At 51.9% G+C, this 21,515-nt stretch overlaps 1 protein-coding gene across 1 annotated transcript in view; it reads right to left on the bottom strand.

Moving 5' to 3' along the window:
- Window positions 1-21,515, bottom strand: part of LOC139263732 (copine-4-like) — a 378,262-nt gene that overhangs the window by 23,554 nt on the left and 333,193 nt on the right. The window contains exon 8 of the mRNA XM_070879764.1: window positions 8,216-8,270. Within this exon, the coding sequence (XP_070735865.1) occupies window positions 8,216-8,270 (55 nt within the window). The remainder of the gene's footprint in view (window positions 1-8,215; window positions 8,271-21,515) is intronic.

Genomic DNA, 21,515 nt, shown 5'->3' with positions numbered 1-21,515 from the left:
GGGTAATGTCCACAATACATTGCCGAATATAGAAGATTTGTTCACAACACTGACAGGTGGTCAGATCTTCTCAAAACTGGATCTTACGAATGCCTACTTACAGCTTGAACTAGATGAGGAGTCCAAGTCATGTTTGACTATAAATACTCATCTCGGCCTGTATCAATTTAATAGGCTACCGTTTGGAGTGTCTTCCGCCCCTGCCATATTCCAAGGGGTGATGAACCAGATTTCGCAAGGTATTGAAGGGGTAGTATGTTATTTAGATGACATACTAATTTCAGCACCAAATAGGCAAATTCATAATAACATATTGAATGAAGTCCTCAAACGACTAGAGAAGCACAGAGTACGAGTGTCTGCTCACAAGTGTGAGTTATTTCAAAACTCAGTGGAGTACTTAGGGTACAGAGTAGACAAAGATGGTTTACATCCAACCATGGAAAAATTGGATGCAATTAGAAATGCACCCACTCCCAGGAATGTCACTGAACTTCGTTCATTCTTGGGTCTTTTGAACTATTATGAGAAGTTTCTACCAAATTTGGCAACAGTATTACATCCACTGAATGAACTATTGAAAAAACAGGTCCATTGGAAGTGGTCAAAAGAATGCGATACAGCATTCAAGGAGTGTAAAAGCAAATTGGTAGAGAGCACCATGTTAGTTCACTATGACATATCTAAGGAGATTAAGCTAGCATGTGATGTACCGATGGATGTGGTGTATTTAGATTTCCAAAAGGCATTCGATAAGGTGCCACACAAAAGGTTACTGCAGAAGATAAAGGTACGCGGAGTCAGAGGAAATGTATTAGCATGGATAGAGAATTGGCTGGCGAACAGAAAGCAGAGAGTCGGGATAAATGGGTCCTTTTCCGGTTGGAAATCAGTGGTTAGTGGTGTGCCACAGGGATCAGTGCTGGGACCACAACTGTTTACAATATACATAGATGACCTAGAAGAGGGGACAGAGTGTAGTGCAACAAAATTTGCAGATGACACTAAGATTAGTGGGAAAGCGGGTTGTGTAGAGGACTCAGAGAGGCTGCAAAGAGATTTGGATAGGTTAAGTGAATGGGCTAAGGTTTGGCAGATGGAATACAATGTCGGAAAGTGTGAGGTCATCCACCTTGGAAAAAAAAAACAGTAAAAGGGAATATTATTTGAATGGGGAGAAATTACAACATGCTGCGGTGCAGAGGGACCTGGGGGTCCTTGTGCATGAATCTCAAAAGGTTAGTTTGCAGGTGCAGCAGGTAATCAGGAAGGCGAATGGAATGTTGGCCTTCATTGCGAGAGGGATGGAGTACAAAAGCAGGGAGGTCCTGCTGCAACTGTATAAGGTATTCGTAAGGCCGCATCTGGAGTACTGCGTGCAGTTTTGGTCACCTTACTTAAGGAAGGATATACTAGCTTTGGAAGGGGTACAGAGACGATTCACTAGGCTGATTCGAGAAATGAGGGGGTTACCTTATGATGATAGATTGAGTAGACTGGGTCTTTACTCATTGGAGTTCAGAAGGATGAGGGGTGATCTTATGGAAACATTTAAAATAATGAAAGGGATAGACAAGATAGAGGCAGAGAGGTTGTTTCCACTGGTCGGGGAGACTAGAACTAGGGGACACAGCCTCAAAATACGGGGAAGCCAATTTAAAACTGAGTTGAGAAGGAATTTCTTCTCCCAGAGGGTTGTGAATCTGTGGAATTCTCTGCCCAAGGAAGCAGTTGAGGCTAGCTCATTGAATGTATTCAAATCACAGATAGATAGATTTTTAACCAATAAAGGAATTAAGGGTTACGGGGAGCGGGCGGGTAAGTGGAGCTGAGTCCACGACCAGATCAGCCATGATCTTATTGAATGGCGGAGCAGGCTCGAGGGGCTAGATGGCCTACTCCTGTTCCTAATTCTTATGTTTTTACGTTCTTATGTGATGCCTCTCCGTATGGAGTTGGGGCAGTAATCTCTCATGTATCACGCAGTGGGGAGGAGAGACCAATTGCTTTTGCTTCACGCACTCTCAGTGCCAGTGAGAGTAATTATGCGCAAATTGAAAGAGAAGCTTTGGCATTAATTTTTGGGGTCAAGAAGTTCCACAAATACTTGTATGGTCATAAGTTTACCATCGTTACGGACCATAAGCCCCTAACAGCAATCCTCCATCCAAAGTCCCCAGTTCCAACATTAGCTGCAGCCCGAATGCAGAGATGGGCTTTGATTTTGTCAGCATATACATATGATATTGAATACAGACGATCAGCTGATCACAGTAATGCTGATGCAATGTCTAGATTGCCTTCCCCATCACAAGTTACACCCGATAGGGAAGAAGTGTTTTATTTTTCATACATTGATGAACTGCCAGTCACAGCTGAAGAGATTGGTAGAGCAACCAAACGTGACCCAGTGATGTCAAAGGTGTATGAGTATATTGCAAATGGATGGCCAAGCCAGGTAACAGACAAAGATACACATCCATTCTTCATTCATAGGAATGAATTATCAGTCAATAAAGATTGTATCATGTGGGGTGCAAGAGTGGTTATACCAAATAAATTCAGGTCCAAATTATTAGGAGACCTCCATGACCAGTACCTGGGAATGTGCTTGACCAAGAGTTTTGCACTCAGTTATTTATGGTGGCCAGGTCTTGATAAAGATATAGAGTACATCGTGAGTCACTGTACGACATGTCAATTGGTAAGCAAGCAACCACCATCAGTACCATTACAGCCATGGAAATGGCCTCCCAGGGTGTGGCAAAGGCTACATTTTGATTTTGCTGAGCTAGAAGGACAACAATTGTTCATTGTGATTGATAACCATTCGAAGTAGTTTGAGGTGTTTCCAATGTGGAAAATAACAACAAGTAAAACATTCGACATTTTGCGAAAATTATTTTTTTCATTTGGCCTCGGATTGTTTCTGATAATGGACCACAATTTTGTTCAGAAGAATTTGCACAATTCACGAGAAAAAATGGTGTGAAACATACCAAGGTCCCACCATACCATCCTGCTTCGAATGGTGCAGCAGAGCGCACTGTACAAATGATAAAACGTGTCCTCATAAAACAAATGTTAGATCCAAATCCAAGGAAACGACAGTTGTCATTGGATCACAAATTGGCTAATTTGTTTGATTACATATTGAAATACTCCTCATACGACTACTGGTAGAACACCAGCACAGTTGTTTCTCAAACGACAGCTACGAACCAGATTCTCGTTGTTAAAGCCAAATTTGCACAGTCCGTAGAGGAGGCACAATTAAGACAGAAAGAGAATCATGATAGAGGTAGAGTAAAAGAGAGAAGTGTGAAATTAAACCAGAAGGTGAGAGTGAAGAACCATCACCATAAATGGGTAAAGTGGTTACCAGGAAGAGTGGTGAAGATTTGTGGTCCTCGCACATATTTGGTCAAGATGTTTGATCATGGACAGGTTAGGTTTGTTCACATTGATCATATTTTACCTACAGACATGGAAGGAGTTGAAGGTGGGAATGATTCAATTATTTCTGACTCATCAGATAGTTTTGATACACCAGTAGCAAATCCTAAATCCAATGTACTGGAAACAAATCCAGGAGAGAATCAGAATTTAAGTCTGAGTCCGAGTCAGGAAAACAAAGAGCCTAAAGTTAGAGTGAGTTCAAATGAAAATCAAGGAAATTCCGTGGAGGAAAACGTTCCTCAGGATGAGCCTCGAATGAGTTTAGATTCAACACCATGTTTGGAAGGTTCTATTCGAGAGCGAAGGTATCCTCTTCAAAACAGAAAACAAGTGGGAAAGTTAAATTTGTAAACATGGAAAAAAATAAGATTATATCCTGTGTTATGTATAAACAGGAAAGTTATGTATGATATTTGTTATAATAAGTTCTTCGTTAAGGAGGGAGAAGTGTAATGTCTGTAAGCTTGTAATGTTTGTAGCTCCACACTGTGGATGTGGACATATTGTGTACTGCAATTGCACAGTTAATAATTAAACAGAACCGGGCAGATTTCCGGAGGCTTCCGAGAGAGCTGCCTGCCATGTTAGGAGCTGTGTGTGCTGTGCTCTGTGAATATATCACATGCCCCGTAGAGATTTTCATTGTCGCAATGCTGTACTTGGAGTTAATTAAAATGTTAAATCCCTTGTTTTTTTTTCCGCTACAGTGTGAAGGATTGAGGCTTCTTGTAGTTCTGTCTATCATGTAGATGGAGATCTGGGAGTCTGACAGCACTCAAGTCAGAGGGGACAGCAAAAATTGACAGAAGAATTTAGATTGGCTCTGTAATTTTCAGCTATTCGGTTAAGCAACGCCTCGATTTCAAAATTCTCATCCTTGTTTACAAATCCCTCCATGGCCCTCGCCCCTCCCTATCTCTGTAATCTCCTCCAGCCCCACAACCCCCCGAGATGTCTGCGCTCCCCTAATTCTGCCCTCCTGACCATCCCTGATTATAATCGCTCCACCATCGGTGGCCGTGCCTTCTGTTGCCTGGGCCCCAAGCTCTGGAACTCCCTCCCTAAACCTCTCCGCCTCTCTACCTCTCTCTCATCCTTCAAGTTACTCCTTAAAACCGACCTCTCACATGTGCTAATTTCTTCTTATGTGGCTCGGTGTCAAATTTATCTATTTCGTCTTTATAATACTCCTGTGAAGCGCCTTGGGATGATTTACCACGTTAAAGGCGCTATACAATTACAAGTTGTTGTTGTTCTTGTTGCTATAGGACCCTTAAAATGACCATTTAGATACATTTGAAAAGCATTGTTAAGAGTAAACATAGACGATTATACGAACATAAGTATTAGGAGCAGGAGTCGGACATTCGGCCCCTCGAGCCTGCTCCGCCATTCAATGAGATCACGGCTGATCTTCGACCTCAACTCCACTTTCCCGCCCGATCCCCATATCCCTCGATTCCCCGAGAGTCCAAAAATCTATCTATCTATCAGCACTCAAATACAGCCAGATACAATAATGGGAGAGATGGAGTACGATGCTTCAATGCACGCTCCTCTAATTCTGGCATCCTGAGCATCCCTGATTATAATCGCTCCACCATCGGTGGCCGTGCCTTCTGTTGCCTGGGCCCCAAGCTCTGGAACTCCCTCCCTAAACCTCTCCACCTCTCTACCTCTCTTTCCTCCTTCAAGATGCTCCTTAAAACCGACCTTGTTGACCAATGGCCGCAATGTTCCCGTTATGCTACGGGGCTGTCTGTAAATTCCACGCAGGTCACTCACCGGCTTTTCAACGGGAAATTTAACGCAGGCATGAAGCTTCGAATGGGCCGGGCAGCCCCTTAAAAGGATCACGTGCCCTAGAAACAAAATATTGGGGGGAAGTCATTGGATGAGCGGTTTTTAATTTCAGGTCCCCTCCTGGGGTGGGCCTTACTGGAGTGGGCCTTACCGGGGTGGGCCTTACTGGGGTGGGCCTTACTGGGGTGGGCCTTACTGGGGTGGGCCTTACTGGGGTGGGATTTATTGGGGTGGGCCTTACTGGGGTGGGATTTATTGGGGTGGGCCTTACCGGGGTGGGCCTTACTGGATTGGGCCTTACCGGGGTGGGCCTTACTGGGGTGGGCCTTACTGGATTGGGCCTTACTGGGGTGGGCCTTACTGGGGTGGGCCTTACTGGGGTGGGCCTTACTGGGGTGGGATTTACTGGGGTGGGCCTTACTGGGGTGGGCCTTACTGGGGTGGGATTTATTGGGCTGGGCCTTACTGGGGTGGGATTTATTGGGGTGGGCCTTACCGGGGTGGGCCTTACTGGATTGGGCCTTACCGGGGTGGGCCTTACTGGGGTGGGCCTTACTGGGGTGGGCCTTACTGGATTGGGCCTTACTGGGGTGGGCCTTACTGGGGTGAGCCTTACTGGGGTGAGCCTTACCGGGGTGGGCCTTACTGGGGTGGGCCTTACTGGGGTGGGCCTTACCGGGGTGGGCCTTACCGGGGTGGGTCTTACTGGGGTGGGATTTACTAGGATGGGATTTACTGGGGTGGGCCTTATTGGGGTGGGCCTTACTGGGGTGGGCCTTACTGGGGTGGGCCTTATTGGGGTGGGATTTACCGGGATGGGCCTTACTGGGGTGGGCCTTACCGGGATGGGCCTTACTGGGGCGGGCCTTACTGGGGTGGGCCTTACCGGGGTGGGCCTTACTGGAGTGGGATTTATCGGGGTGGGCCTTACTGGGGTGGGCCTTACCGGGATGGGCCTTACTGGGGCGGGCCTTACTGGGGTGGGCCTTACCGGGGTGGGCCTTACTGGGGTGGGCCTTATTGGGGTGGGATTTACCGGGATGGGCCTTACTGGGGTGGGCCTTACCGGGATGGGCCTTACTGGGGTGGGCCTTACCGGGATGGGCCTTACTGGGGTGGGCCTTACCGGGATGGGCCTTACTGGGGTGGGCCTTACCGGGGTGGGCCTTACCGGGATGGGCCTTACTGGGATGGGCCTTACCGGGATGGGCCTTACCGGGATGGGCCTTACTGGGGTGGGATTTACCGGGATGGGCCTTACTGGGGTGGGCCTTACCGGGATGGGCCTTACCGGGATGGGCCTTACCGGGATGGGCCTTACCGGGATGGGCCTTACCGGGATGGGCCTTACTGGGGTGGGATTTACCGGGATGGGCCTTACTGGGGTGGGCCTTACTGGGGTGGGATTTATCGGGGTGGGCCTTACTGGATTGGGCCTTCACTGTTACTGCAAGGCCGGAAAAACCGGGCGACGGTAAATCGTCAGACGCTGCCTTGCACCCCACTCAATTTACGTTGCCATTGGAGTTGGCGGAGACAAGTGAGGAATCGGGGCGTGGCGCAAAACAGGAGCTGATCCACTAGACTGTAAGAGCCAAAATTCACCCCACTCGCTTCTGACTTTATGGTGAGGATGTTTCATCTGTTATTTCGCAATGCATCTTTGGAAGAAAGACATGCATGTCGTTTTAAACTGCCCAATGCTTTATGCATCACTTCTCTTGAACTTACTTTAAAAGCAAAAGAAAGACTTGCATTCCTATAGCGCCTTTCACAACCTCAGGACGTCCTAAAACGCTTTGCAGCCAATGAAGTACTTTTGGAGTGTAGTCACTGTTGTGTTTTATACAGTACCTTTAACGTACACGAGTGTAATCGAACCATCGTTGACACTGAGCCACGTAAGGAGAAATTACCGCAGGTGACGGTCACAGAGGGAGGTTTTAAGGAGCGTCTTGAAGGAGGAAAGAGAGGTAGAGAGGCGGAGAGGTTTAGGGAGGGAGTTCCAGAGCTTGGGGCCCAGGCAACAGAAGGCACGGCCACCGATGGTGGAGCGATTATAATCAGGGATGCTCAGGGGGGCAGAATTGGAGGAATTCATGAAAACAATGAGTCAACAACGCGTGAAATGCATAAATTGAGCAACTTGTTATGAGTCTGTGGAGACAGAAATAGAGTTAACGTTTCAGGTCGATGACCCTTCGTCAGAGAATCGCCCTGAAACATTCGCTCTGTTTCTCTCTCCACAGACGCCGTCTGACCCACTGAGTATTTCCAGCATTGTTGGGTTTTATTCCAGATCTTATCGAAACGTATCAGATTATGAGGGGGCTTGACAAGGTGGATGCAGAGAGGATGTTTCCACTGATGGGGGAGACTAGAACTAGGGGGCATAATCTTAGAATAAGGGGCCGCCCATTTAAAACTGAGATGAGGAGGAATTTCTTCTCTCAGAGGGTTGTGAATCTGTGGAATTCTCTGCCCCAGAGAGCTGTGGAGGCTGGGCCATTGAATATATTTAAGGTGGAGATGGAGAGTTTTTTGAGCGATAAGGGGATAAAGGGTTATGGGGAGCGGGCGGGGACCTGAGTCCATGATCGGATCAGCCATGATCGTATTAAATGGCGGAGCAGGCTCGAGGGGCCGAATGGCCTACTCCTATCTCTTAGCATCTGCAGTATTTTGTTTTTGAACCTTTCCAGGCGTCCCTAGTAAATTCTGCAAGGGTTGAAGCCAACAGGTAGTTTGGGGGTAAACCTGGGAGATTTCATTCCTTGTAACAAGCCACGTGTCCCGTGTAACAATGCGAAGGGAAATCTCCCTGTTCACTCAGTCCTGCAATAATTCGTCACTTGCTCACTGCACAGCTCGGCAGGCCAATAACAGCAGCGCGTTCTCGGGAGAAAGTCCTGCTCCTTAAACGGACAGGGATTCAGTTAGCCACAGTACTCACTTTCGAATCAGGCGGTATCCGTGCCCCGAATCCAAAGGCTGGGAACATTTTGTCACTGAAATGACATACAAACAATGTTAATCCTTGAAATAAAACACAACCCTCCCGGCCAGGACCCACCAATGTTCGTTATCAAAGTTATGCACGGAGTGCCCTCGTGGGGCGGGGGGAGAATAGGGAACTATGTTGCATTAAACAGCTCGCATCATTTTTAAACTACTCAATGGTTTATGCATCAGGTCTCTTGAACTTACTTTTGTTAAAAAAGAAAGACGTGCATTTCTACAGCGCCTTTCACAACCTCAGGACGTCCCAAAGCGCTTTACAGCCGATGAGGTACTTTTTGAAGTGTGGTCACTGTTTTAATGTGGGAAACGCGGCAGCCAATTTGCGCACAGCAAGCTCCCACACACAGCAATGTGATAATGACCGGAATATCTGTTTTAGTGATGTTGATTGAGGGATAAATATTGGCCCCAGGACACCAGGGGAGAACTCCCCTGCTCTTCTTCAAAATAGTGCCCTGGGATCTTTTACATCCACCTGAGAGAGCAGGCGGGGCCTCGGTTTAACGTCTCATTCGAAAGACGGCACCTTCAACAATGCAGCTCTCCCTCAGTACTGCCCCTCCGACAAGTGCGGCACTCCCTCAGTACTGCCCCTCCGACAGTGCGGTGCTCCCTCAGTACTGCCCCTCTGACAGTGCGGTGCTTCCTCAGTACTGCCCCTCCAACAGTGCGGCACTCCCTCAGTACTGCCCCTCCAACAGTGCAGCACTCCCTCAGTACTGCCCCTCCGACAGTGCGGCACTCCCTCAGCACTGCACTGGGAGTGTCAGCCTAGATTTTTGTGCTCAAGTCTCTGGAGTGGGACTTGAACCCACAACCTTCTGGCTCAGGCGAGGGTGCTGCTCACTGAGCCACAGGCAGATTCCAAAGTGTATTAGCGTCACCAGATATAATAAGTACTGAAATCATCGATGGAAAATCAGGCATGTGCATCACTCCACATTACCAGCACCAAATTACGTTATTGTCTTCTTCTGAAAATAATGATTATATCAATAAGATCTACGTGTTGTACAGAAACAACGTTTGGAAGGGTCCTGTGAATTACGTGTCCGATCGATAACTCCAATGTCATCGGCACTGTCCATTTAAAGTAATCAATGGGAACAAGACACTGAGAGTGTTAAAGGTACAGGTATCAGAATATTGAGGCACATCAAGGCAGAACCAACTCATAACATAACATAAGAATTAGGAGCAGGAGTCGGCCATTCGGCCCCTCGAGCCTGCTCCGACATTCAATAAGATCACGGCTGATCTTCGACCTCAACTCCACTTTCCCGCCCGATCCCCATATCCCTCGATTCCCCGAGAGTCCAAAAATCTATCGATCTCAGCCTTGAATATACTCAACGACTCAGCATCCACAGCCCTCTGGGGCAGAGAATTCCAAAGATTCACCACCCTCTGAGTGAAGAAATTCCTCCTCATCTCAGTCCTAAATGGCCGACCCCTTATCCTGAGACTGTGACCCCTGGTTCTCGACTCCCCAGCCCCGGGGAAACATCCTCTCAGCATCTACCCTGTCAATCCCCCTCAGAATCTTGTGTGTTTCAATGAGATCACCTCTCATTCTTCTAAACTCCAGAGAGTATCGGCCCAATCTACTCAATCTCTCCTCACAGGACAACTCTCTCATCCCAGGAATCAATCTAGTGATCCCACCGACACCTGGGAGTCCCTGGCCAGAGACCACCCTAAGTGGAGGAAGTGCATCCGGGAGGGCGCTGAGCACCTCGAGTCTAATCACCGAGAGCATGCAGAAACCAAGCGCAGGCAGCGGAAGGAGCGTGTGACAAACCAGTCCCACCCTCCCCTTTCCTTCAACCACTGTCTGTCCCACCTGTGACAGAGACTGTAATTCCCATATTGGACTGTTCAGTCACCTGAGAACTCACTTTTAGAGTGGAAGCAATTTTCCTCGAACAAATTGTTAAAACATAATGGGCTGGAAATCCCGGCCTCCCCGGGTCCGTACGGGGTGCGTGCAGGGCGTATACGGGGCATGTACGGAGAGTGTATGGGGCGTGTACGGGGCATGTACGGGGTGTGTACAGGGCATGTATGATGTGTGAATGGGGTGTGTACAGAGTGTGTACGGGGCATGTTCGGAGAGTGTATGGGGTGTGTACGGGGCGTGTACGGGGCGTGAATGGGGCGTGTACAGAGTGTGTACGGGGCGTGTACGGGGCATGTATGAAGAGTGTATGGAGTGTGTACGGGAAATGTACGGGGGGTGTATGGAGTGTGTATGGAGTGTGTACGGGGTGTGTACGGAGCGTGAATGGGGCATGTACAGAGTGTGTACGGGGCATGTACGGGGCATGTGCGGAGTGTGTACGGAGCGTGTACGGGGCGTGTACGCGGCGTGTACGGGGCGTGTACGGAGTGTGTATGGAGTGTGTACGGAGTGTGTATGGGGTGCGTACAGGGTACGTACGGAGCGTGTACGGGCCGTGTACGCGGCATGTACGGGGCGTGTACGGAGTGTGTACAGGGTGTATACGGGATGTGTACGGAGCGTGTACGGGGCGTGAATGGGGCGTGTACAGAGTGTGGACGGGGCGTGTATGGAGTGTGTACGGGGCGTGTACGGAGTGTGTACGGGGTGTATACGGGATGTGTACGGAGCGTGTATGGGGCGTGAATGGGCATGTACAGAGTGTGTACGGGGCATGTACGAAGTGTGTACGGAGTGTGTACGGGGCGTGTACGGAGTGTGTACGTGGCGTGTATGGGGCGTGTACAGAGTGTGTATGGGGCATATACGGAGCGTGTATGGGGTGCATACAGGGTACGTACGGGGCGTGTACGGGGCATGTACGGGGCGTGTACGGGGCGTGTACGGGGTGTGTACGGGGTGTGTACGGAGTGTGTACGGGGTGTGTACGGAGTGTGTACGGGGTGTGTACAGAGTGTGTACGGTGTGTGTATGGTGTGTGTACGGGGTGTGTACGGAGCATGTACGGAGTGTGTACGGGGTGTGTACGGAGTGTGTACGGGATGGGGGCGTGTACGGGGTGTGTACGGGGTGTGTACGGGGTGTGTACGGGGCGTGTACGGGGTGTGTACGGGGTGTGTACGGGGTGTGTACGGGGTGTGTACGGGGCGTGTACGGGGTGTGTACGGGACGTGTACGGGGTGTGTATAGACCCGGGAAGGCAGTGCAAAAACTGATTTTTAGCGCACAATACGGATGCGCTGAAACCAGGCTTTTCCGATCTATCCAGCTCCAGCTCGACACATCTTCCGTATCTCGGGAGCGAGGATATTTGCACGGGCAAGATTGCGGGATTTACCCATATCCTGCGCAGCAAATGTCCTCTAAACTCTTGCGCCTGATAAAAGCCGGTGCATAGCCGACTGTTATTGGCGTAAGAGTTTAAAACATACAAAAATATCATAAAATTAAATTTAAAAAACATATTATTTTTAAAATCCTGCCCACCACGTTACATTTATTTTTAACCATAATTTAAAAAAACTTTTTAAAAACTCGGAATTTCTGTTTTTCTCTAAAGATATTTATTAACTTTAATTTCAATTAATTTTAATTAAGTGAGATGTGTTTTTTATTTTTTATGATGGTGTTTAGTGTGTTTGGGTTTTTTTACTCACTGATAGCAGTGAGAACTGCGAGATACGGAGCTCCCATTGCGATTAATGGGAAAGCTGTGGAATACTGCGCCTGATTGGCTGAGCAGTCACACGTGACTGCACCGTCTCCGTGGGAACCGCGAGGACGGGAGCGCGCTCCGCAGCGCGGGAAGAAAAGGCCCCCCCCCACCGGAATCCCACGCTCCTCCCGGAACACCAGGTACTCGCGTAGAAATGTTTCAAGTCGGAGGCGTTCGCCCGCGGGAAACCTACGACCCCAATTTCAACCCCGACGTATTATAACGCAAAGTAGAGTTTGTTTAACAAAACTAAGTACAAAGATATCTGAAAGATAGTTAGTATAAAGAAACATAAAGTAAGGCAGATCATGGGAGTTAAGGCATCCATCTGTTAGATCAAAGTGAGATAGTTTGGACATCAACAAGATTCGGAAAACAGTTTGCAATGGGCCCTTGGAACCAGACCGAGTACTGCTTGTTAGGAGTGAAACATAGAAACATAGAAAATAGGTGCAGGAGTAGGCCATTCGGCCCTTCGAGCCTGCACCACCATTCAATAAGATCATGGCTGATCATTCCCTCAGTACCCCTTTCCTGCTTTCTCTCCATACCCCTTGATCCCTTTAGCCGTAAGGGCCACATCTAACTCCCTCTTGAATATATCCAATGAACTGGCATCAACAACTCTCTGTGGCAGGGAATTCCACAGGTTAACAACTCTCTGAGTGAAGAAGTTTCTCCTCATCTCGGTCCTAAATGGCCTGCCCCTTATCCTTATACTGTGTCCCCTGATTCTGGACTTCCCCAACATCGGGAACATCTTCCTGCATCTAACCTGTCCAGTCCGGTCAGAATTTTATATGTTTCTATAAGATCCCTTCTCATTCTTCTAAATTCCAGTGAATATCAGAGGTAAGGCGAATTTCAGTGAGGTGAAAGAATGTATACCATGGACAAAGTAGGGTTGATGGAAAATTCATGGAGGCAGGTGTGGCCAAGATACTAGCTCTGGTCTGAGTGACAATGGTATTTTGACCACTAGAACCAATTAAAAAAGGTGATTTTATTAAAGACCATGGGCCCAATTTTCCCCAGGAGTTGCTCTGTTTTTTTGGAGCAGGCTGCTTTTTCTGGCCTAACTTAAAAATTCCCAATTTCCCCCATCAATTTGCACCGGCGTAACTCACTTCGTTACGTTTTTATTAGGTTCGTTTTTTTTCTCAAAAGGGGGCGTTACCAGCCACCTGCATCAGTTCTGGCCATTTAGGGAACTTTGGCCAGCTCACGGTTACTCCATTTCTACTTAGGCCAGCGTATGTGGCCTCTCGAGAAAACCCTTGCAGAGAGTTAAAGAAATCGGCGCAGGTAAGGGAATGGGCCCAGGTAAGGGAATGGGCCCAGGTAAGGGAATCATTGCAGGTAAAGGAATGGGCCCAGGTAAGGGAATCGTTGCAGGTAAGGGAATGGGCCCAGGTAAGGGAATGGGCCCAAGTAAGGGAATCATTGCAGGTAAGGGAATGGGCCCAGGTAAGGGAATGGGCCCAGGTAAGGGAATCGTTGCAGGTAAGGGAATGGGCCCAGGTAAGGGAATGGGCCCAGGTAAGGGAATGGGCCCAGGTAAAGGAATCGTTGCAGGTAAGGGAATCAGTGCAGGTAAAGGAATGGGCCCAGGTAAGGGAATCGTTGCAGGTAAGGGAATGGGCCCAGGTAAGGGAATCGTTGCAGGTAAAGGAATGGGCCCAGGTAAGGGAATGGGCCCAGGTAAGGGAATCGGGACAGGTAAGGGAATCAACGCAGGTAAGGGAATCGGGACAGGTAAGGGAATGGGCCCAGATAAGGGAATGGGCCCAGGTAAGGGAATCGGCCCGGGTAAAGGAATGGGCCCGGGTAAAGGAATGGGCCCAGGTAAGGGAATGGGCCCAGGTAAGGGAATGGGCCCAGGTAAGGGAATCGGCCCGGGTAAGAGAATGGGCCCAGGTAAGGGAATGGGCCCAGGTAAGGGAATGGGCCCAGGTAAGGGAATGGGCCCAGGTAAGGGAATGGGCCCAGGTAAGGGAATCGGCCCGGGTAAGGGAATGGGCCCGGGTAAGGGAATGGGCCCAGGTAAGGGAATGGGCCCGGGTAAGGAAATCGGCAAACGTAAGGAAATCGGCGCAGGTAAGTGCAGCAGGTGCCTGGACAAAAGCAGCAGGAAAGGTAAGAGAGAGTGGGAGAGAGAGATGGTGGAGGAAGAGAGAGGTGGGGGATGGGAGAAGGGGTGGGGGGAAGCCTTTGACCAGGAGGAAGGAGACCACTCGGCCTGGGCTAGGGGTGGGTGGGCCGGGAGGTCACTCGGCCTGGGCTAGGGGTGGGTGGGCCGGGAGGTCACTTGGCCTGGGCTGGGGGTGGGCCGGACCGGGAGGTCACTCGACCTGGGCTAGGGGCGGGTGGGCCGGACCGGGAGGTCACTTGGCCTGGGCTAGGGGCGGGGTGGTGGACCGGGAGGTCACTCGGCCTGGGCTAGGGGCGGGGAGGTGGACCGGGAGGTCACTCGGCCTGGGCTAGGGGCGGGCCGGACCGGGAGGTCACTCGGCCTGGGCTAGGGGCGGGTGGGCCGGACCGGGAGGTCACTTGGCCTGGGCTAGGGGGCGGGTGGGCCGGACCGGGAGGTCACTCGGCCTGGGCTAGGGGTGGGCCGGACCGGGAGGTCACTCGGCCTGGGCTAGGGGTGGGGAGGTGGACCAGGAGGTCACTTGGCCTGGGCTAGGGGTGGGCCGGACCGGGAGGTCACTCGGCCTGGGCTAGGGGCGGGTGGGCCGGACCGGGAGGTCACTTGGCCTGGGCTAGGGGCGGCGGGGTGGACCGGGAGGTCACTCGGCCTGGGCTAGGGGCAGGGAGGTGGACCGGGAGGTCACTCGGCCTGGGCTAGGGGCGGGCCGGACCGGGAGGTCACTCGGCCTGGGCTAGGGGCGGGTGGGCCGGACCGGGAGGTCACTTGGCCTGGGCTAGGGGCGGGTGGGCCGGACCAGGAGGTCACTCGGCCTGGACTACAGGTGGGCCGGACCGGGAGACCACTCGGCCTGGGCTAGGGGTGGGGGGGTGGACCGGGAGGTCACTCGGCCTGGGCTAGGGGTGGGCCGGACCGGGAGGTCACTCGGCCTGGGCTAGGGGCGGGTGGGCCGGACCGGGAGGTCACTCGGCCTGGGCTAGGGGTGGGGAAGTGAACCGGGAGGTCACTCGGCCTGGGCTAGGGGCGGGGAGGTGGACCGGGAGGTCACTCGGCCTGGGCTAGGGGCGGGTGGGCCGGACCGGGAGGTCACTCGGCCTGGGCTAGGGGAGGGTGAGCCGGACCGGGAGGTCAATCGGCCTGGGCTAGGGGCGGGTGGGCCGGACCGGGAGGTCAATCGGCCTGGGCTAGGGGTGGGTGGGCCGGGAGGTCACTCGGCCTGGGCTAGGGGTGGGTGGGCCGGGAGGTCACTCGGCCTGGGCTAGGGGCGGGGAGGCGGACCGGGAGGTCAATCGGCCTGGGCTAGGGGCGGGGAGGTGGACCGGGAGGTCACTCGGCCTGGGCTAGGGGCGGGTGGGCCGGACCGGGAGGTCACTCGGCCTGGGCTAGGGGCGGGTGGGCCGGACCGGGAGGTCAATCGGCCTGGGCTAGGGGCGGGGAGGTGGACCGGGAGGTCACTCGGCCTGGGCTAGGGGCGGGTGGGCCGGACCGGGAGGTCACTCGGCCTGGGCTAGGGGCGGGTGCACTCATCGGCCGACAGGAGAACTCAGAGATCGCAACATCGATACTCAAGGAATAACGTCACACAGAGACTGCTGGGAGAGCAAAGAACAGGCTGAAGACGACATGACCTGTGTCCGAGAGGTTCCAGAGACCAAGAGCTGCGAAGCGCCCATTGAACTATTGCCTATTGTTCAGTATATTAAGCTGTAACATTAATAAATCTTGATCTATTGCGCAAACAGACTGACTGCAGCCTATTGGTGTCTTGTCCAGAAACCTTAAAAAAGGTTGCACAACTGAATTGTTGTAAAAATCCATCTGGTTCACGAATCTGCCGTCCTTACCCAGTCTGGCTTATCTGGGACTCCATACCCACATCATTATCATAGGCAGTCCCTCAGAATCGAGGAAGACTTGCTTCCACTCAAAAAAAGGGGCCCTAGGTGACTGAACAGCCCAATACTAGAACCACAGTCCCTGTCACAGGTGGGACAGACAGTGGTTGAGGGAAGGGGAGGGTGGGACTGGTTTGCCGCACGCTCCTTCCGCTGCCTGCGCTTGGTTTCTGCATGCTCTCGGCGATGAGACTCGAGGCGCTCAGCGCCCTCCCGGATGCACTTCCTCCACTTAGGGCGGTCTTTGGCCAGGGACTCCCAGGTGTCGGTGGGGATGTTGCACTTTATCAGGGAGGCTTTGAGGGTGTCCGTGTAACGTTTCCTCTGTCCACCTGGGGCTCGCTTGCCGTGAAGGAGTTCCGAGTAGAGCGCTTGCTTTGGGAGACTCGTGTCTGGCATGCGGACAATGTGGCCCGCCCAGCGGAGCTGGTCGAGTGTGGTCAGTGCTTCGATGCTGGGGATGTTGGCCTGGTCGAGGACGCTAATGTTGGTGCGTCTGTCCTCCCAGGGGATTTGCAGGATCTTGCGGCAATGTGGTTGGCTCTTAACTGCCCTCTGAAATGGCCCAGTGAGACACTCTGTTGTATTCAGGATCCCACCACCTTCTCGAGGGCGATTAGGGACGGCCAATAAACGCTGGCCTTGCTGGCGACACCCACATCCCGTGAATACATTTTTTTCAAGCCGAATATCCAGGCCAAAGCTTCCGGTGTAACAATGCGGATATCTTGTAGCCTGTCTGTGAATTCCCTCTGAGGGCAGTGCTCGATGGTGTGCTCCAGGGTCTGATTAGGAGCTCCACAGTCGCACGATGGGGATTTCTACACCAATGTGTCGAGGAACCAACTCGAGAGCTGGCCATCCTAGACTGGGTGATGTGTAATGAGAAGGGACTAATTAGCAATCTTGTTGTGCGAGGCCCCTTGGGGAAGAGTGACCATAATATGGTAGAATTCTTTATTAAGATGGAGAGTGACACAGTTAATTCAGAGACTAGGGTCCTGAACTTAAGGAAAGGTAACTTTGATGGTATGAGACGTGAATTGGCTAGAATAGACTGGCAAATGATACATAAACGGTTGATGGTGGATAGGCAATGGCAAACATTTAAAGATCGCATGATGAACTTCAGCAATTGTACATCCCTGTCTGGAGTAAAAATAAAACGGGAAGGTGGCTCAACCGTGGCTAACAAGAAAAATTAGGGATAGTGTTAAATCCAAGGAAGAGACAGATAAATTGGCCAGAAAAAGCAGCAAACCTGAGGACTGGGAGAAATTTAGAATTCAACAGAGGTGGACTAAGGGTTTAATTAAGAGGGGGAAATAGAGTATGAGAGGAAGCTTGCTGGGAACATTAAAAACTGACTGCAAAAGCTTCTATAGATATGTGAAGAGAAAAAGATTAGTGAAGACAAATGTAGGTCCCTTGCAGTCAGAATCAGGTGAATTTATAATGGGAACAAAGAAATGGCAGACCAATTGAACAAATACTTTGTTTCTGTCTTCACTAAGGAAGACACAAATAACCTTCCGGAAATACTAGAGGAAATTGATGGGATTGAAGGCCGATAAATTCCTGGGGCCTGATAGTCTGCATCCCAGAGTACTTAAGGAAGTGGCCCTAGAAATAGTGGATGCATTGATGATCATTTTCCAACAGTCTGTCTCAGTTCCTATGGACTGGAGGGTAGCTAAAGTAACACCACTTTTTAAAAAAGGAGGGAGAGAGAAAGCGGGTAATTATAGACCGGTTAGCCTGACATCAGTAGTGGGGAAATGTTGGAATCAATTATTAAAGATGAAATAGCAGCGCATTTGGAAAGCAGTGACAGGATCGGTCCAAGTCAGCATGGATTTATGAAAGGGAAATCAAGCTTGACAAATCTTCTGGAATTTTTGAGGATGTAACTAGTAGAGTGGACAAGGGAGAACCTGTGGATGTGATGTATTTGGACTTTCAAACGGCATTCGACAAGGACCCACACAAAAGATTGGTGTGCAAAATTAAAGCACATGTTATTGGGGGTAATGTAATGACGTGGATAGAGAACTGGTTGGCAGACAGGAAGCAGAGAGTCGGGATAAACGGGTCCTTTTCAGAATGGCAGGCAGTGACTAGTGGGGTGCCGCAGGGCTCAGTGCTGGGACCCCAGCTATTTACAATATACAGCAATGATTTGGATGAAGGAATTGAGTGTAATATCTCCAAGTTTGCAGATGACACTAAGCTGGGTGGCGGTATGAGCTATGAGGAGGACGCTAAGAGGCTGCAGAGTGACTTGGACAGGTTAGGTGAGTGGGCAAATGCATGGCAGATGCAGTATAATGTGGATAAATGTGAGGTTATCCACTTTGGGAGCAAAAACACGAAGGCAGAATATTATCTGAATGGCGGCAGGTTAGGAAAAGGGGAGGTGCAACGAGACCTGGGTGTCATGGTACATCAGTCATTGAAAGTTGGCATGCAGGTACAGCAGGTGGTGAAGAAGACAAATGGTATGTTGGCCTTCATAGCTAGGGGTTTTGAGTATAGGAGCAGGGAGGTCTTACTGCAGTTGTACAGGGCCTTGGTGAGGTCTCACCTGGAATATTGTGTACAGTTTTGGTCTCCTAATCTGAGGAAGGACGTTCTTGCTATTGAGGGAGTGCAGCGAAGGTTCACCAGACTGATTCCCGGGATGGCTGGACTGACATATGAGGAGAGACTGGATCGACTTGGCCTTTATTCACTGGAGTTTAGAAGGATGAGAGGGGATCTCATAGAAACATAAAATTTTGATGGGACTTGACAGGTTAGATGCAGGAAGAATGTTCCCAATGTTGGGGAAGTCCAACAGGGAACACAGTCTAAGGATAAGGGGTAAGCCATTTAGGACCGAGATGAGGAGAAACTTCTTCACTCAGAGAATTGTTAACCTATGGAATTCCCTACCGCAGAGAGTTGTTGAGGCCAGTTCATTGGATATATTCAAGAGGGAATTAGATATGGCCCTTACGATTAAGGGAATCAAGGGGTATGGAGAGAAAGCAGGAAAGGGGTACTGAGGTGAATGATCAGCCATGATATTGAATGGTGGCGCAGGCTCAAAGGGCCGAATGGCCTACTCCTGCACCTCTTTTCTATGTTTATATGTAAAAATACAAGGCAGCATATTATCTGAATGGCGGCAGATTAGGAAAAGGGGAGGTGCAACGAGACCTGGGTGTCATGGTACATCAGTCATTGAAAGTTGGCATGCAGGTACAGCAGGCGGTGAGGAAGGCAAATGGTATGTTGGTCTTCATAGCGAGGGGATTTGAGTATAGGAGCAGGGAGGTCTTACTGCAGTTGTACAGGGCCTTGGTGAGGCCTCACCTGGAGTATTATGATGTTCAGTTTTGGTCTCCTAATCTGAGGAAGGACGTTCTTGCTATTGAGCGAGTGCAGCGAAGGTTCACCAGACTGATTCCAGGGATGGCAGGACTGACATATGAGGAGAGACTGGATCGACTGGGCTTGTATTCACTGGAGTTTAGAAGAATGAGAGGGGATCTCATTGAAACATAAAATTCTGACGGGACGGGACAGGTTAGATGCAGGAAGAATGTTCCCAATGTTGGGGAAGTCCAGAACCAGGGGACACAGACTAAGGATAAGTCATTTAGGACCGAGATGAGGAGAAACTTCTTCACTCAGAGAGTTGTTAACCTGTGGAATTCCCTACCGCAGAGAGTTGTTGAGGCCAGTTGGTTGGATATGTTCAAGAGGAAGTTAGAATGGCCTACTCCTGCACCAATTTTCTATGTTTCTATATTTCTATATTTAATCATCTACCTACGGGGAAGGTGACGAGACCGGTTCTGAGGGGGTCGATGGTTGTCCACTGTTTGCGGGGAAGGTTTGATCCTTCAGGTTGTACTGTGGGCTCCTCGATAAGGAATCTATTCCGTGTGTCGCAGTTCTTCCAAGCATTTCGCCCTCGGTCATCGAGGCTGAGGGGAAATCGCTGAAGGGCTTCGGCAACGGTCCAAAAGGCCTTCTGGATTTGAGCGGGGTTGGTGGTAGGTTGTTCAAGCCGGCCTGGATCGGCAGGTCTTTGCTGTGAAACCCTCACCACATTTAAAAAGTACCTGGATGTGCACCTGAAGTGCTGTAACCTACAGGGCTACGGACCCAGAGCTGGAAAGTGGGATTAGGCCGGGTAGCTCTTGGTCGGCCGGCGTGGACATGATGGGCCGAATGGCCTCCTTCCGTGCTGTAAATTTCTGTGGTTCGATGTAATTAGACATTTCTTTCAGTATGTAGAGCGCTGGCTGCTGCTGCCTGCTCCCCCCGCCCCGGCCCCCGACAACCACCCCCCCCCCCCACCACACAGCCCCCCCAGCCACCACCACCCCCCCCCCCCACCACCAGCCCCCCCAGCCACCACCACACAGCCCCCCCAGCCACCACCACACAGCCCCCCCCAGCCACCACCACACCCCCCCCACCCGCACACAGCCCCCCCCCCCACACACCCCCCCCAGGCACCACCACACCCCCCCCACCCGCACACAGCCCCCCCCCCAACACAGCCCCCCCAGCCACCACCACACAGCCCCCCCAGCCACCACCACACCCCCCCCACCCGCACACAGCCCCCCCCCACACAGCCCCCCCAGCCACCACTACACCCCCCCCACCCGCACACAGCCCCCCCCCACACAGCCCCCCACCCGCACACAGCCCCCCCCACCCGCACACAGCCCCCCCACCACACAGCCCCCCCAGGCACCACCACACCCCCCCCCACCCGCACACAGCCCCCCCCACCACACAGCCCCCCCAGGCCACCACCACACCCCCCCACCCGCACACAGCCCCCCCACCACACAGCCCCCCCAGGCACCACCACACCCTCCCCCCCCCCACACAGCCCCCCCCACCACACAGCCCCCCCAGGCACCACCACACCCCCCCCACCCGCACACAGCCCCCCCCCCCCCCCACCACACACCCTCCCCCCCCCCACACAGCCCCTCCCCCACCACACAGTCCCCCGCCGGCTGGAAAGATTAATCCCAGGTCCGGTACTTAGTTCTGCCGGGTTTGTTCCAGCTGGCTGAGAATTGTGAGCTCCAGGCGGGGAAGCGAATGGCCACACCGAGCGGCTGGCAGAGAGTGGGAGAGAGGGGGAGGGAGGGGGAGCAAGGGGGAGGGAGGGGGGAGTGAGGGGGGAGGGAGGGGGTGGGCGGGGGAGCGAGGGGGAGGGTGGGGGAGCGAGGGGGGAGGGTGGGAGCGAGGGGGAGGGCGGGGGAACGGAGGGGGAGGGGAGGGGGAGGGCGGGGAACGAGGGGGGAGGGCGGGGGGGGAGGGTAGGGGGAGGGTGGGGGAAGGGAGGGTGTGGGAGCAGGAGAGAGGGAGAGAGTGGGGGAGGGTGGGGGAGAGAGGGGGAGGGGGTGGGGGGGGAGAGGAGGGGGAGGGATGGGGGGCGGGAGGGAGAGGGGGAGGGCGCACGGGGGAGAGAGTGGGGGAGGGGGGGTAGGGGGG

The sequence above is a fragment of the Pristiophorus japonicus genome, chromosome 5, assembly GCF_044704955.1.
Source record: "Pristiophorus japonicus isolate sPriJap1 chromosome 5, sPriJap1.hap1, whole genome shotgun sequence".
NCBI lineage: Eukaryota > Metazoa > Chordata > Chondrichthyes > Pristiophoridae > Pristiophorus > Pristiophorus japonicus.
Note: the sequence above shows the minus strand (reverse complement) of the source record. Positions and strands in the feature narration are given on the sequence as shown.